At 42.9% G+C, this 14,381-nt stretch overlaps 1 protein-coding gene across 6 annotated transcripts in view; it reads left to right on the top strand.

Moving 5' to 3' along the window:
* The window catches only part of AIG1 (androgen induced 1), a 231,146-nt gene that overhangs the window by 48,492 nt on the left and 168,273 nt on the right, over positions 1 to 14,381 (top strand). For all 6 annotated transcript variants that reach the window (XM_037844379.1, XM_037844378.1, XM_037844377.1 and 3 more), the window contains exon 2: positions 10,803 to 10,958. In XM_037844379.1, the coding sequence (XP_037700307.1) occupies positions 10,803 to 10,958 (156 nt within the window). The remainder of the gene's footprint in view (positions 1 to 10,802; positions 10,959 to 14,381) is intronic.

Here is a 14,381-nt window from a genome sequence, read left to right as displayed (position 1 = left end):
GTGATTTTCCTCCAGAATGAGGGTGGGCCTCATCCAGTCAGTTGGAGATCTTAACAGCAAGAACTGAGGGTCCCAGAGGTCAGAAGAATTTCTGCCTCAAGACTTCAGCATTGACTCTTGCTAGAATTTCCAGCTTGCCAGCTTCCCATGAGGAATTTGGACTCAGGACTTGAACATCACCTTTACAGGAATTCCCAGCCCTGGCCAGCCCTGTGGTGTTTGGACTTGTCAGCCTCCACAATCGCCTTCCTTGTGATGAATCTACTTTACATCTCCCCGTAGGTTCTGTTTCTCTCTGGGAACCTGGACTGAGATGCTTGGTGTTAGCAGACTTTGGGTCATCATTGAAATTATGAGAGGTCTTCGGTACTTTAATTTCACCTCAGATTCACTTTGTCACTTGAGTTGGGTGGTGGCCGGGCTCTCCCAGCCCTGACTTCCTACTTTCCCCAACTGTCGGGGATCTGGGCGTCTATAAATACACTTAGCTTGGAGTTGTATGTTGTGGAGTTGTTGATGAGCTAGCAGGCAGTAGAGATGTAAAGTGTGGTTCCTCTTACTTCCTTTTAGACTCTGTACCAGTAAACTCCAAAATGATGTATTTAAAAAGTTAATATAGCAGAACAATGGCCAGCTTGACTTAGTAATAGCAAATATTATGCAGTAAGGATTGAGACCCCACAAAGGCCATCCAGAAGGTGTTGTCTAGAAGGTCCTTTCCTGAAGGCACAGGTCAGGGTTCCCAGGTAGGGAGCTGCCTGCAGGGCTCTGTCAGCCATTTGGTCCCAGTCAGGAATTTCCTTCCAATGGGGCGGGCTCGGTATTGGACAGACAAAATCAATATGGCCATAAATATTTAAAACAGAAGTTTCTAAGGACAGGAGCCACGTCTTTCTAGTTTGCCTTATTGGCACAGTTTCCCCTGCATATATATGCTCTTAGTACGTGTCATTTAGTTGATTGTAGCAGATTGTGCATAGGGTCTGCATGATTACCTGATTCTACTTCAGCAAATCAGCTAAGGTTGTGATCAGAACCTAATTCAGGCCAAGGTCCTTTTTTATTTAGGTTTTGGATTTATCTAGCTCTTGAATGATTGTTTTTGGCACTTAAATCTCTTTCTACTGAGGTAAATTGTTACCATGAGCCAGAATCTAGTGGGTTAAAGTACAGTTTATAATACTAGAGAATTTCAGAAAAGATTTGTGCTACTAAAGATGTGACTTTCTTTTTAATTTTTGCCTTTCCCTCATTGTGCTTGAATCTGATGTCATATTTGGCAAATGCAGATGTGGCCACGTTGCGGGTCAGGCACGTCTAAGCAACTGGCATTGCAGATAGCGCACAGTCATTTAATCATCTGCTTCTCTGCATCCGTGGTTTACTAAGTGCTTTGCACATAGCTGTTAATAAATATTTGTTAAATAAATGGTGTCCTTAATTCAGTGTTCAAAATGGATTCATGCTCATCTTAGTAGTTTAAAAATACCTTTAATCCTATAAAATTTTCTAATAGCTTATAGTATTGGTTAAAACCTACCCCCGCCCATGTAGCTGGGAAAACTCCTTCAGAGCAAAGACCTGATGTGGGATTTGCTATCATTTGCTGCAGACTAGAGTGGAGTCTCTGCCCAGGTCCCTTCTGCACCGTAAGCAGGCCGTTGTGGAGCTTAGATCGGTTGTGCCCATCACTTTTTGAGGCGTATCCCAAGGCCTTCTTGAGATGACTGTTCTTCTTCCTAATTACATATTGAATGTGATCATGTGATAGTAATGAATCTGGTGGGCAAACTTCCCTTTCCAAAGCTGCTATCTAAGTGCCTATTTCTGACTGGAAAGCTTGTTTTTCTTTCTGTCTCAATGGATTGCTTGCCAGTGGTGACTTGCAGCTTACTTCCTTGCTTCTCAGTCATAGCAGGATGGCACAAGCCAACCTCTACACCCAGGGGCTGTATCCTACAGCATTTTCTGAAACCCATCAGCTGGAGGGTGCAGTTAGCCTACCTCTGCAGTAATGTTTGTAGTGGAGGCTCCTTGGAAAGGCTTGGGTTAGAGTGTGGCGCTTAAATGACAGATTTAGAAAAACAGCTCCAACCGTTAAAGGGAGAGGGGCCTGCTGGCTTGTCCGGCTCAATGGGCAATGGAGGGTAGCTCCCCGGGTGGTGCATCTGATGGAATGGGCCCAGGGAGAGGGGGAGGCTGAGTGAGCCTCCGGGGAGGGAGGAGGCAGAGCGAGCTGGGGCTCTTTCAAATGCATTGAACATGCAGCTGCCGGTGTACCCCCATGGGCGTGGGATTGCTGTGGGAAGCTCAGATGTCTCCTGCAAGGAAGGCACTGGGGAAGAGGCAGAGGTAATCCCTCCAGACGTCACTCAGCTGATTTCAAATCCTGAGTCACTGTCTCGTGGTGCTGAAATACCGTGGCACTCGTGCTTGATCTTGATAACAGAGGAAGGAATTGTGCACTGCAAAAAAGGAAGGTGTTTGTGGAGCAACGGAGGGGAGACCCTGAGAGATGGTGTTTTATGGCTTTGCTCTTTTATGGCTCTTAATCCTTGCCAATGTTCCGTAACTTCTTCAGCCAAATTCACTCTTCACTGAGCACAGATGTGACCTGGGTTGGCTTCCAGCAAGAACTGCATTGGAAGTTTTATGAATTGAAAACACGATAACTTTTTGTGGTCTGCTGAGATCCTGACATGTGACAACAGGTGAGATATGAGAGAGCCTGGAGCTCACTTCATTTCTCCATGGGAGCTGCTCACTTTTGTGCCTAGGAGAAATGATGTGTGTGTGCGCCCACACAGGCATACACTGAACAGTGGCTCGCCGTTAGTCGTGATTCTGTATTTGCAAAGTCACCTAGTTGCTAAAATTTATTTCTAACCCCAAAATCAATACTTGAAGCATTTTTCTGGCCGTTTGTGGACATGTGTACAGCAGGGAAAATTTGGTGTCACCCATTGTGCACGTCCCAGCTGCCTTCTTGTTGCAGCTCTCATACTGCACACGTGTCCATGTTTTTTTTTGCATTTTTGCCCTTTTTATTGGCGAGTTTGCTGTTTAAAATGGCCCCGAGTGTAGTGCTGACATGCTGTCTAGTGTTTCTAAACACAAGAAGGCTGGAATGTGCCTTAGGGAGAAAATACAGGAATTGGGTAAGCTTTGTTCAGGCGTGTCATAGCCGAGAGCTCAATGCTGATCAATCAACCGTGCTGGTTAAATACAGTGTCTTTTAACAGAAACACACAGAAAACAAGTTTATGCATTGATCAACTGATGAAAATGTTGTGTCCAGAGCTTTGCAGGAAACTGACCCTGTATTTCTTCTGGAGCGAGGGACCAGTTTTCACTATTTCAGTGTCCACAGTGACTTTACAGAGCATAACTACCACTAATAGTAAGTCAGCTGTGCACACGCATACCATGTTCTCTAATTAGAAAAGAGTCCAGGTCAATTTTTTGGTATTTGTTTATTTTATCACTTACCGTTTAATGCTCTTTTCCTCGTATAGAGGATCCTCCAGGACTTCCAGTGACACTTAACAAATCTCACTGCCTTTTTCCCATCTGTTCTCTTCCACTTCCACACCTGTGTTGCATCTTCTTTTTTCTTCTTTCTACTGGGTTTAAAATTAGCTTTAAAATAAGCACAGTCTTCAAGAGAAACGGTATGGTGCTCTTCACAGTTAATCTTGTGAAAGTACAACATAAAAAGAAATGACCCTCTTTCCAAACCGGTTACTGAACACCTGCCTCCCAACCGTTGAATTGGTAAAGGCAGCTGCACTGTGGCCTTTTAATTTCATATAAATAACTATTCCATTCCTTATTTAATATGCTGCTTTTCCTGCTTTGGTGCACTCTTGGATCTTGCCTGAGGAAAGACAGCCAGTTTGGCAGAAATGTAAAACTTAGCAACTAATTAAAGTAATGACATAGTCTGATATATAGACCATGGGTTTGGTGTAATTAAATTTAATTGAGGATATTGACGATGATCTAATAGAGTGAAATTAAACCTATTCTGAAGAAGCTATATCATATATGTTTGGGAATTAATGGAAGAAATGTAATGAATTTTCCCTATAAGTAGCATTTTTGCTTAGTACATTCTAGAGAACAAAGGAAAATAAAATTAAATGAACTTAATCAAAGATAAAGATATGAATGGAATTTGAGTACATTTCCATTCATGTGGAAATGAATACCAAACCTAAAATAACACAGTAAATCAGTTATGATATCCTGAAGGGCAGAGTTGAAGGGATGGAGAGAAGATGCAAATGGAATTAAACAGTAGAGAACATTCTAGAGGAGGAACAAACATTGGAGTTACTCTAAAATATCCTGGGAATATTTTTCATTCAGTTCAATCCTCATTTACATTCCTTAGAAAGATAAGGTACATTTGACCACTTCATGTCTACATTTCATACAAAATAATAAGAGCAACCAAGCTGCTGAGAACTCGAAGCCAGATGGTATGTGTGTGTCATGCTGAGTTGAGAGGCTGAAAATGCCAGCTCTGTGAAGTGGCTGGAGCTGAGTAACATTTCAAAGTAATCCTGCTCGGATCCACAGAATCTCTGTATAACTTTCACATTTTAACAGTTCATTTAATGAATGTTAAGTTGCAATAGACAGCATGATACATATAGGCACTAGAAAAACACATATAAGAAAGATATCTCTAATGTGATTTGTTAACTGTCTGCTCAAGTCAGACTGCACTAATAATGGCAGAAATCTAACGCGGTTTAGTACTAACAAACTGCTTCTTAAATCAGCCAAGAACCAAAAGTCAACCCATGCTTTTTCCCATAAAAAAAAAAAAGGTAGACTGTTTCATAATTTTTAGAGATTTTTTTTTTTATATTAGATACTGTGAATTAAAATAATAATAATAAAAAAAATCCCTCTCTGTTTCCTTGTGTTTGGAAATGAGTAGAGAGTTGTTTTGTGGTACTCCCTTCCCTGACCTTCACAAACGCCCTTGGGGAGTCTTCCATAGCGGTTCATCTGCGGTCGGGGCATGTTAGGGTCCCGCACGGGAGAGGGCTCGCAGAGAATTCTCCTAGCACTGACAGAGCAGCCACCAGGTAACGGTGCAGAGACCATGCTGGGTGACACCACTGGATAAGAAAATTCTACTGTCAGAAAATAGATTACTTCATTTGTGTATAGAGTTAATCATATAAATTTGGTGAAGTGTTGTTTAAACTATTACATTTATATTTGCAGAAATTTTTTTGGGTTTCTCCTCTCCTGGAATATGAGAACCTGTTTCTCCCTTTTCATTCACTTTAAGATCCCACCTCTTCTTTTCCTTTTACTTCTTCATAAAACTATATGTTTCCCAAGAATCAATGAGTCATTTATTCATTTATTGAGTAATTTAGCTCCATGATAAATCTGTTTTTGCTTCCGGTATTTTGAAGCTCTGCCATTAGGCACATACACATTTAAGATCCTTATGCCATTGTTCTAGTTTGCTAATGCTGCGGAATGCAAAACACCAGAAATAGATTGGCTTTTATAAAGGGGGTTTATTTGGTTACACAGTTACAGTCTTAAGGCCATAAGGTGTCCAAGGTAACACATCAGCAATCGGGTACCTTTACTGGAGGATGGCCAATGGCGTCCGGAAAACCTTTCTTAGCTGGGAAGGCACGTGGCTGGCGTCTGCTCCAAAGTTCTGCTTTCAAAATGGCTTTCTCCCAGGACGTTCCTCTCTAGCAAGCTTGCTCCTCTTCAAAACATCACTCATAGCTGCACTGAGTTCCTTCTCTTTGAGTCAGCTCATTTATATGACTCCACTGATCAAGGCCCACCCTGAATGGGTGGGGCCATGCCTCCATGAGAATATCTCATCAGAGTCATCACCCACAGCTGGGTGGGGCACATTCCAAGCAAATCTAATCAGCCCCACAAGACTAAGTCTTGCCCCACAAGACTAAGTCAAAGATAATGGCATTTGGGGGACACAATGCATTCAAACTGGCACAGACATCTTAATGTAATGAAACTTTTATCATTAGGAAATGTCCCTTTTTATTCTTGGTAATGTTTTGCCTTGAAACCTACTTTTTATATTAATATAGCTACTCCAGCTTTCTTATTGCAATTTTTTTTATCCATTTACTTTTACCTTATCTACATATTTATACTTAAAGAGCATTTTTGTCTTTTCTTTATTCCAACCTGAAAATTTCTGTTTTTTTAATTAGACAATTTAAATCATTTACATTTAATGTAATTATAGCCCCATTTGGGTTCAAGTCTAATGTCTTGCTAGTTGCTTTCTCTTTATCCCATCTGTTCTTTGTCCTTTTTTTCCTTCTTTCTGACTTCTTTTGAATTAATTTAATATTGTTAGTATTCCATTTATTTCCACTATTGTTTTCTTAACTGTGGTAGACAGAATTAATAAAATGGCTCCCCAAAAATGTCCCACCCTAAACCTGGGTAAACTGTGACTGTGATCACTCCTGTTATTGTGTCATATTATGTGAACAGTTGACATTAAGAAAAGGAGACTGGGTGGCCTGATGTTATCACATGAGCCCTAAAAAGGCAGAGGTCTTTCTGAAGCTTGTGGTAGAAGAAGAAACAGAAGGGAAAGTTAGAGAGATTGGAAGCACAAGAAGGATTTTACATGCTGTTGCTGGCTTTGGAGACGGAGGAGGCCACCTTCAAGGACTGGAGTGCGGTGCAAGTCACTAAGAGTGACCCTGACCAAGCAAGGAGACATGAACCTCAGTGTTACTCTTGCAAGTAACTAAATTCTACTGACAATCCAAAGGAGCTTAGAAGTGGCTTCTTTCCTTGATCTTCCAGATAGGAACCCAGCTTGGCCAACATCTTGATTTCACTGTTGTGATGTTGTGATGGTTAGGTTAGTGTGTCATCTTGGCCATGTGATGAGTCCAGTTGTTTGGTTAATCTGCACTGGCCTGATTGTTACTGTGAAAACATTTCATGGACTTAAGTCATCAGTAAATTGATTGCATCTATGGCTGATAACATCTACAGTCAACTTAGGAGGTTGCCTTCAACAATGAGAGGTGTCTCATCCAATCAGTTGAAGGCCTTAAAAGAAGTGATGATTTCAGCAGGCAGAGAGAGAATTGAAATCTCTACTTCAGCCAGTCAGTTTCTCCTGGAGAATTCATTGAGGACTTTCATTGGAGTTACCCACTTATAGCCAACCCTACAGAATTTGGACTTGGGTATCCCCATTGTTGCGTGAGATGGTTCTTATAAAGATCTCATAATATTTATGGATACTTCCTGTCAGTTCTGTTTTCCTAGAGAACCCTGACAAAACAGGTATCGTGAACATGGAACCCAGCTGAGCCCACCTGGGCTTCTGGCATGCATAATGGTGAGACAATAAATTAATGTTTTCTTAAGCTGCTAAGTTTGTGGTAATTTGTTATTCAGCAATAGACAACTAATATTAGGTTTTAACTAAACAGCTCTATTTTATTCATTTATCGGCTGCTCGATATGCATACTAATTACAATCTGCTGTCAAATAATAATATATCATTTTGTGAATAACCTAAGAACCTTACAACTGCATACCCTCCAATCCTCCCTTCATTTTTTTTGCTATTGTTGTCAAATTCTGACTTTTACATATGTTACAAGTCCCACAATTTATTGTTATAATTTTGCTTTAAATAGTTAGCTATCTTTAAAAGTTTTTTACATGAAAATAATGTTGTGTTTGTCCACATATTTACTATTTACAGCAATCGTCATTGCTGTATATAGACTGAATTTATATCTGGTATCCATTTCTTCATTCATTTAACATTTCTTATAGTGAAAACGTACTGACAATGGATTCTCTCAGCTTCTAGTTGTCTGAACGAGTCTTTGGTCTTTGACAATTTTGTAACCTTGGGGGATTTAATGATTTCATTCCATTGTTTTCTGACTTGCATTGTTTTGTGTGAGAAGTCTGTGATTTCTTATCGTTATTTTTCTATGTTATGTCTTTTGTTTCTGTTCTGGTTTGCTAATGCTGCCATTTTGCAAAACACCAGAAATGGATTAGCTTTTATAAAGGGGGTTTATTTGGTTACAAAGTTACAGTCTTAAGGCCATAAAGTGTCCACGGTAAGTCATCAATGATAGGGCACCTTCACTGAAGGATGGCCATTAGCGTCCGGAAAACCTCTGTTAGTTGGGAAGGCATGTGGCTGGTGTCCGCTTGCTTCCAGGTTGTGTTTCAAACAGGCGATCTCCGAAATGTTGCTCTTGGGGCGTTTTGTCCTCTCTTGGCTGAAGCTTCTCTTCAAAATGACACTCAGTTGCTCTGAGTTCCTTCTGTCTGTGAATTCCTTTATATGACTCCAGTGATCCAGTTAACACCCACCTTGAATGGGCAGGTTAATACCTCCATGACAATTATCTAAGCAAATGTTTCACTTATAGTTGGGTGGGTCACATCTCCATGGAAACACTCAATCAGAAGGTTTCAGCCTATTCAACACTAATATATCTGCTCCAACAAGATTGCATTAAAGAATATGGTTTTTTACTGGGGGACATAACATATACAAACCAGCACAGTTTCCAGCTGCTTTTTTGATTTCCTCTTTATCTCAGATTTTAAGCAATTTGATTACAGTGTGCTTATAGTTTTATTTGTGTTGTGCTTCTTGGAGTTTGGGTTTATAATTTTCCGCTTGTGGTAGGCAGAATCTAAGATGACCTCCAGTGACCCTCATCATTTTTAATTCCATCATGTTGGGTGTGGGAAGAACCTATGAATACAATTAGATGCCATTCCTGTGATTATGTTATTTTATATGGCAAAGGAGGATTATCCAGGGTGAGTCTGGCCTCTTCTGGTGTGCCCTTCAGAATCAGAGAATTTCCTCTGGTCTGTTACAGAGGAAGAGGTCCAATTTCTGAAAGAGTTGATTCATAACTTTACTGCAAATTTCTAGTTGTTTGTGGTGGGAATGCACATCTGGTACCAGTTAATTTGTCATGAATGTCTCTGGAATGTATCACCTTAGGTGCAACTAGAACCTCTTCCTCTTGGACTGTCCACTGCTGCATCTCTTTATCCCAGGTTGCATCTGATAAATCAGTGGTCTCCAGATAGCTTTCCTTCCTCGTTACCCACTCAAGGCTCTACTCCCTATGCCTCTAAGCAAAAGTCGTACAGAAGTTTTACATATGATATTATCACTAGGCTTTTTTGAGTTTACCAAACTCTGTTATTATTAAGAATATTTAAAAGTCGGGTAAAGTGAGTTGCAAGGAAAGGAATTGAAAGAGATTAGTCAACCACATTCTAGAAGTATAAAAACCACTCTTTATCAGTTTGTATTCTTAAATTATTTTGAAATATTTTGGACTGGTAGAATGTATGGAGAAAAACACAACAAACTTCATATACACAACAGTCAAGCTTAGAAATAAAATATTATCAGAGCAGTTGAAGCCTTTTGCATTCCTGCTCCAATCTTACCTGCCTTTCTCTAGACGTACCTGAAGTCAGTGTTATTCATTCCCATTCACTTTTCCATATTTTACTTCATATATGTGCAGCCTAAAATTTATTTTTGCATCTTTCAGAATTTATTTTAATGATATCAAATGTAGTGTTCTTTTCTGGCTTCCTGTTTTGTCGGTTGGTTTAGCTTTGAGGGTCCTTCTGTTTGGTGTGTGTCTTGGGTGTGGGGGTCATTCAGGGAGCTGCCACGGGCTCCTTCCATGGCCAACAAGGACATTTACAAAGAGAGTATTTGTCATGTTTTCTAAAGGATTTTACAATGAGTAAAATTAAATATTTTACAAATAGATCATTGATAGGTTCTTTCTACTAGAAGAAGGCGGTAACATCCCCCTGAGTCAAGCCTTGGTGCTCAATGGGTGTGACTGAGCCGGGAATACACTGTCTACCATTCCCATAATTAGGATTATCGCTTGCTAAGCTGCTAAAGCGGGCCGCTGCCCTACTCCCAGCTCCTCCGCTTCAGTACTTTTATCACCACTTCAGGAATTTCACAAGTCACTGGGCTTAGTGTGCCAGTGTTCTCCAAACATAAGTGATACAAGCAATTCCATTTGTAATCGTTCAGCAATGTTCAACAGTAGCTTTTCTTAGGGGATGAATGATGTGGGTATCTAAGTTTACATTACTTTGGAAAGATTTTATTTCATAAAAACTGAAAACCTGGGAAGATCATTTAGTCCAAGTTTAACAATGGGAAATTGCTTCACACCAGAGACTTGATTATGTATTCACTTGATTTCTCTATGACTCGAGGACTGGACGCTTAGATAGCTTCTTGTAGAACTGTTCCCTGGGGTGGAAAATTTTCTAGATCTAAGTGATCTAAGCCATAAGGAAGAATTCTTCACATACCAAACTGTCATGTCTATTTTTCTGGCTACCATGGTTCTTTACTTTGCACTTCTTAGGTGTTTGTTAAACCCTCTCGTCAGTAGAACCAGACCACAGATTTTGATGTGATGTTTTAAACTAATGGACACACCAGTTTGATTGTTTGCATGGCTTTTTGTCGCCTCCATTTAGATGTGTGTGTGTGCACGTTTTGCCTTTGTCCTGAGGCGAGCAAAATGCAGAATGGTGCTTTTAGGATGAATTTTCCAGTATTTGGTATGAAGCTCTAAGTAGCTGACTCTTTTCCGCTTGCAGTGCCTGGGACCCTCTCTGACTGGATCGCATTGCAATGTGTGTGGCCCCTTTGCTGCCCCTGCCGTGGGTGCCCGCGGATCCTGTGCTGACACGGACCCTTGTTTCTCTACAGGTCATCCAGGCCGTCTTTTTTGGGATCTGTGTCCTGACTGATCTTTCCAGCCTTCTGACGAGAGGCAGTGGGAGCCGGGAGCAGGAGAGGCAGCTGAAGAAGCTCATCGCGCTCCGCGACTGGGTGCTGGCCGTCTTGGCCTTCCCCGTTGGGATCGTGAGTATGAGGACGCAGGGGTTTAACCACAAGCGAAGCCTGAGTCTTATTTCAGACGTCTCGGGGGAAAGGGGGCTCACTCCAGGAGGTTTCTTGCCCAGCCTGGGCTTGAAATGTGTGGCCCTTGGGCCTAGGGCCATTCTAGTAATTTTGAGCTTGAGAAAGGCCGTCAGCATTGGCTCATTCTTCTCTCCCCCAACTGTGCTGTTAGGTCATCACACTTATTAAGTCAATGCCACTTAATGCTTGGGTCTGTTCTGGTTTCTTTTATTTTCACTGTTTTCAGTTTGGTTCCCTCCATGCTATACTTCCTTCATCAGTGGGGCTGTTCAACCCCCACTGTGTGCTTAAAACCTGTCTTGATCCTATAGATTTTCACCCGTGCACAGCCAGGTGAAAAATGACAGATCTGTCGTGTATCTCAGACTGCAAGGATGGTCACCTGTAAGGTGTTACCTAATTCAGATGCAAACCTTCCATCTGCCAGCTGGATTTGGGGAGAAACAGGCAGGTGACCAGGGCTTCCACCCACAGCCAAGTCCACAGGTCAGTGTAGCAGAACCAGAAAGCAGCTCTGCAAATCCCCCCAAGGGCTCTTACTCAGCTGGCCAGGCCGGTGACTGGCCGGGGCTCCCAGCTTTCTCTGATCCCATGTGGGCCATGGGTGGGCACCCAGCCTGTCACTGAAACGCTTTTCCTACGTGGTGGGTTGTAGTTTTGGATGCAACAGCCCTCAGCTCCTGAGAACAATGCAAGGGCCAGAGAAGTCTTATGACATCGTCCCGCTCCTCTTCACTTCCCCTCATCCCTGTTTTCTGGAAACTGAACTGGCTGCTTCGATCTGTGCACCTTGCAAATCTCTAAAATCCTGTTCCTTAACCTAACAGAGTTAAATGCTTTACAAACCAGCGTTTATTTCCCTCTTTGGACTTGCCTTGTAAAATTCAATTACGTTCTATCACAAGAACCATCTAGGAGGAAATTCCCATGAGCATAAAGTATAAAGACATCTATTTTCTGTGCAAAAGACTTATCTAGAACATCATGGTCTGCATGTTTCCTGTTTCTCTTTGCTCCTACTCCTGTGGAATTCCTACAGGAAAGGAGCAGAAAAGGAGCGTCCTTACCTTCTGGAAGTCCTCGGCGGCCAGAGGCCCCGCTGTGAGAGGAATTCCTATAGCTGCATCTGCCCTCTTAGGTGCTGTCTCGGGGGACTTCCCGGCATCCTCTGTGAACCTCCTCGTGCTCATCAAGGCTCCTTGCTGTGACCTTTAGAAACCTGACCTTGCTTTTGAGGATGTGCCTGCTTGATATGTGAGGTGTTTTGTCAGTGTCTGGGTCTGTCCTGATTTTAGTCCCACGTGCCTGATGGTTGGCAAGATGCGTGGTGGCCTCTTTGTTTGCCTGTTTGCCTTGTCTCAACTAGTATTTCCCTCCATTTTCCATTATTTTTATTGTTTTATCTGTGTTTTCAACGAGAAAAGAGAAGTAAAAACATCTTAAATTTGCCCACTCCCCCTTTTTTAAGGCAGAATCCGTAGCATCGCATTTCAGCACGTTTCAGACACTGCCTCCTGCCGAGCTCATGGCCGCGGGGACCCCTCTCCTCAGCGTGACCTCAGGGCGGCCTGGGCCCCCGTGGGTGGGCAGACACCTGTAAATTAGTCGATGGAGTTAAAGGGTACAGCGTGACTCAGAGATTCCATTCGCGTCCTTCATTCTCAAATGAACTGGTGTTTATACTCAATATCTCCATTTTTCACAATCTCCCGTTACGGGGCGTCTCTTTTCTTTTTGTAATCACTGGCCTTTCATTTTTTCCTGAACTTCCTGAAGTTTCTCTTATAGTTCTACCTTCCCCCTTCCTTTCTTTCTCTTCCGCTTCCTTCCAGTGCACGCGATGGCATCTTCTCTCTCCTCCTGTTTCGTTTGAACCTCCAGCTTCTGGCTTCTCCGTCATGTCCAGTTTCCTCTGCTTGTGAGGACTTCAGCCAAACTGGATAAAGACTCCCTCGTTCAGTGTGGGCACCTTCACGAGTAGCTTCTGCAGAGCTCCTGCTTACAGGTGGGCTCGCACCACAGGACCTGGGATCCAGGACTTGAACCTGCCTTTTGTGGGGGACGGGATTCTTTCCAGATCCTGATAATTTTATTGCACAGTCATACGTACAGAGGATGCGGACTTGGCTCTTTATAAGCATTGTTACCTAAAATTGTTTTTTCATTAAAAGATACGATTTTGTGATTTTCCGCCTCGTTTCCTAAGGTCCTTTTCCAGCTTCCTTTCCAATCCCCACATCTTTGCTGGGGCTTCAGAGGCGTTCCCCTGCCCCCTTCTGTGCCTCCTCCTGTGCCTCCACCCTGCGTGGAGGGCCTGGAGCTCCACTGTGGTTTTATCCCTGTAGCTTTAGACTTTCTTCCCTGCCCTTCCTGGACTGACAAAGGGACATCGTATTCCCCTTCTGCAGCTCCTGGCTGGAAGGGAGGTGCTGGCTCCGAAGGGCTCATTGTCAGAGGGTGGGATGAGATCCATGCCCAGACCCAACAGACGCACAGTTATAACTACAGGAATACTTACCCGGGGTGCAAATGATTAATTATAGCATTTACAATTAAACAACCTTTTACCATCTTAGTTGACATAGAATTCTATACAGCAAAACATCCGGGACCCTCCCCTTGCTGGGGGCATATCTCAGGCACCCCCCACCCCTCCAGCGGAAGGTGCAATGCTTTTACTTTCAGCCTGGTGTCCCACGGCCTCCCCTGCTCTGCAGCCCGACTCCCGGAAGCCCAGAGAGCTTCCCCTGCTGATTTCCACTTGGCTTCCTCGGCCCCTCTTCCTGCCATCAGCTGGAAGGATCCTAGAAAAAAAGCAACGCTATTTTTTGCTTCATGGTATGGGATAAAAAGGCAACGACATAAAAAGAGGACAAAGAGCAACGACTGAATTCATCACCTCTGCTCAAAATTTTCCCAAAGAGACCTCTTGCCCCAGCTTTTCATGGCGTCCCCGCAGCCCCGTACCCCACCTCTGACCTCAGCAGCAGCTGTGGCAGCAGGAAAGACCCAGGCGGGTTCTCTAGGATTTGTACTTTCTGCACTAATGCTTCCTCTGATAAAAAGGTCTACTGAGAGCTGACGGTGATTGCTTTATGGGCATGAAGCAGGAAATGTGATTTGTGACCCATGGACCCCACACATCTACTTTGTGGACCTCTATCCCAAGGACACAGAAGAAGAATGAAACATCCCAATCAAAGATGATTGGAGTAAAGTTTCCTTTGCGCATAACCTTGAAGAAACTAGGCAGAATCGCTTGGGTGACCGTGCCAGGAGCGTTCTCAGGGCTGAGAGCTGCATACATGAAAATCTGGCCTTGATTAGGAAAGCTCATGGCCGGGAACCACCATCTCCCAGATC

Source organism: Choloepus didactylus, chromosome 7 (genome assembly GCF_015220235.1).
Source record: "Choloepus didactylus isolate mChoDid1 chromosome 7, mChoDid1.pri, whole genome shotgun sequence".
Taxonomy (NCBI): Eukaryota; Metazoa; Chordata; class Mammalia; order Pilosa; family Megalonychidae; genus Choloepus; species Choloepus didactylus.
The sequence above is the reverse complement of the archived record's forward strand: the minus strand, read 5'-3'. Positions and strand labels throughout refer to the sequence as shown.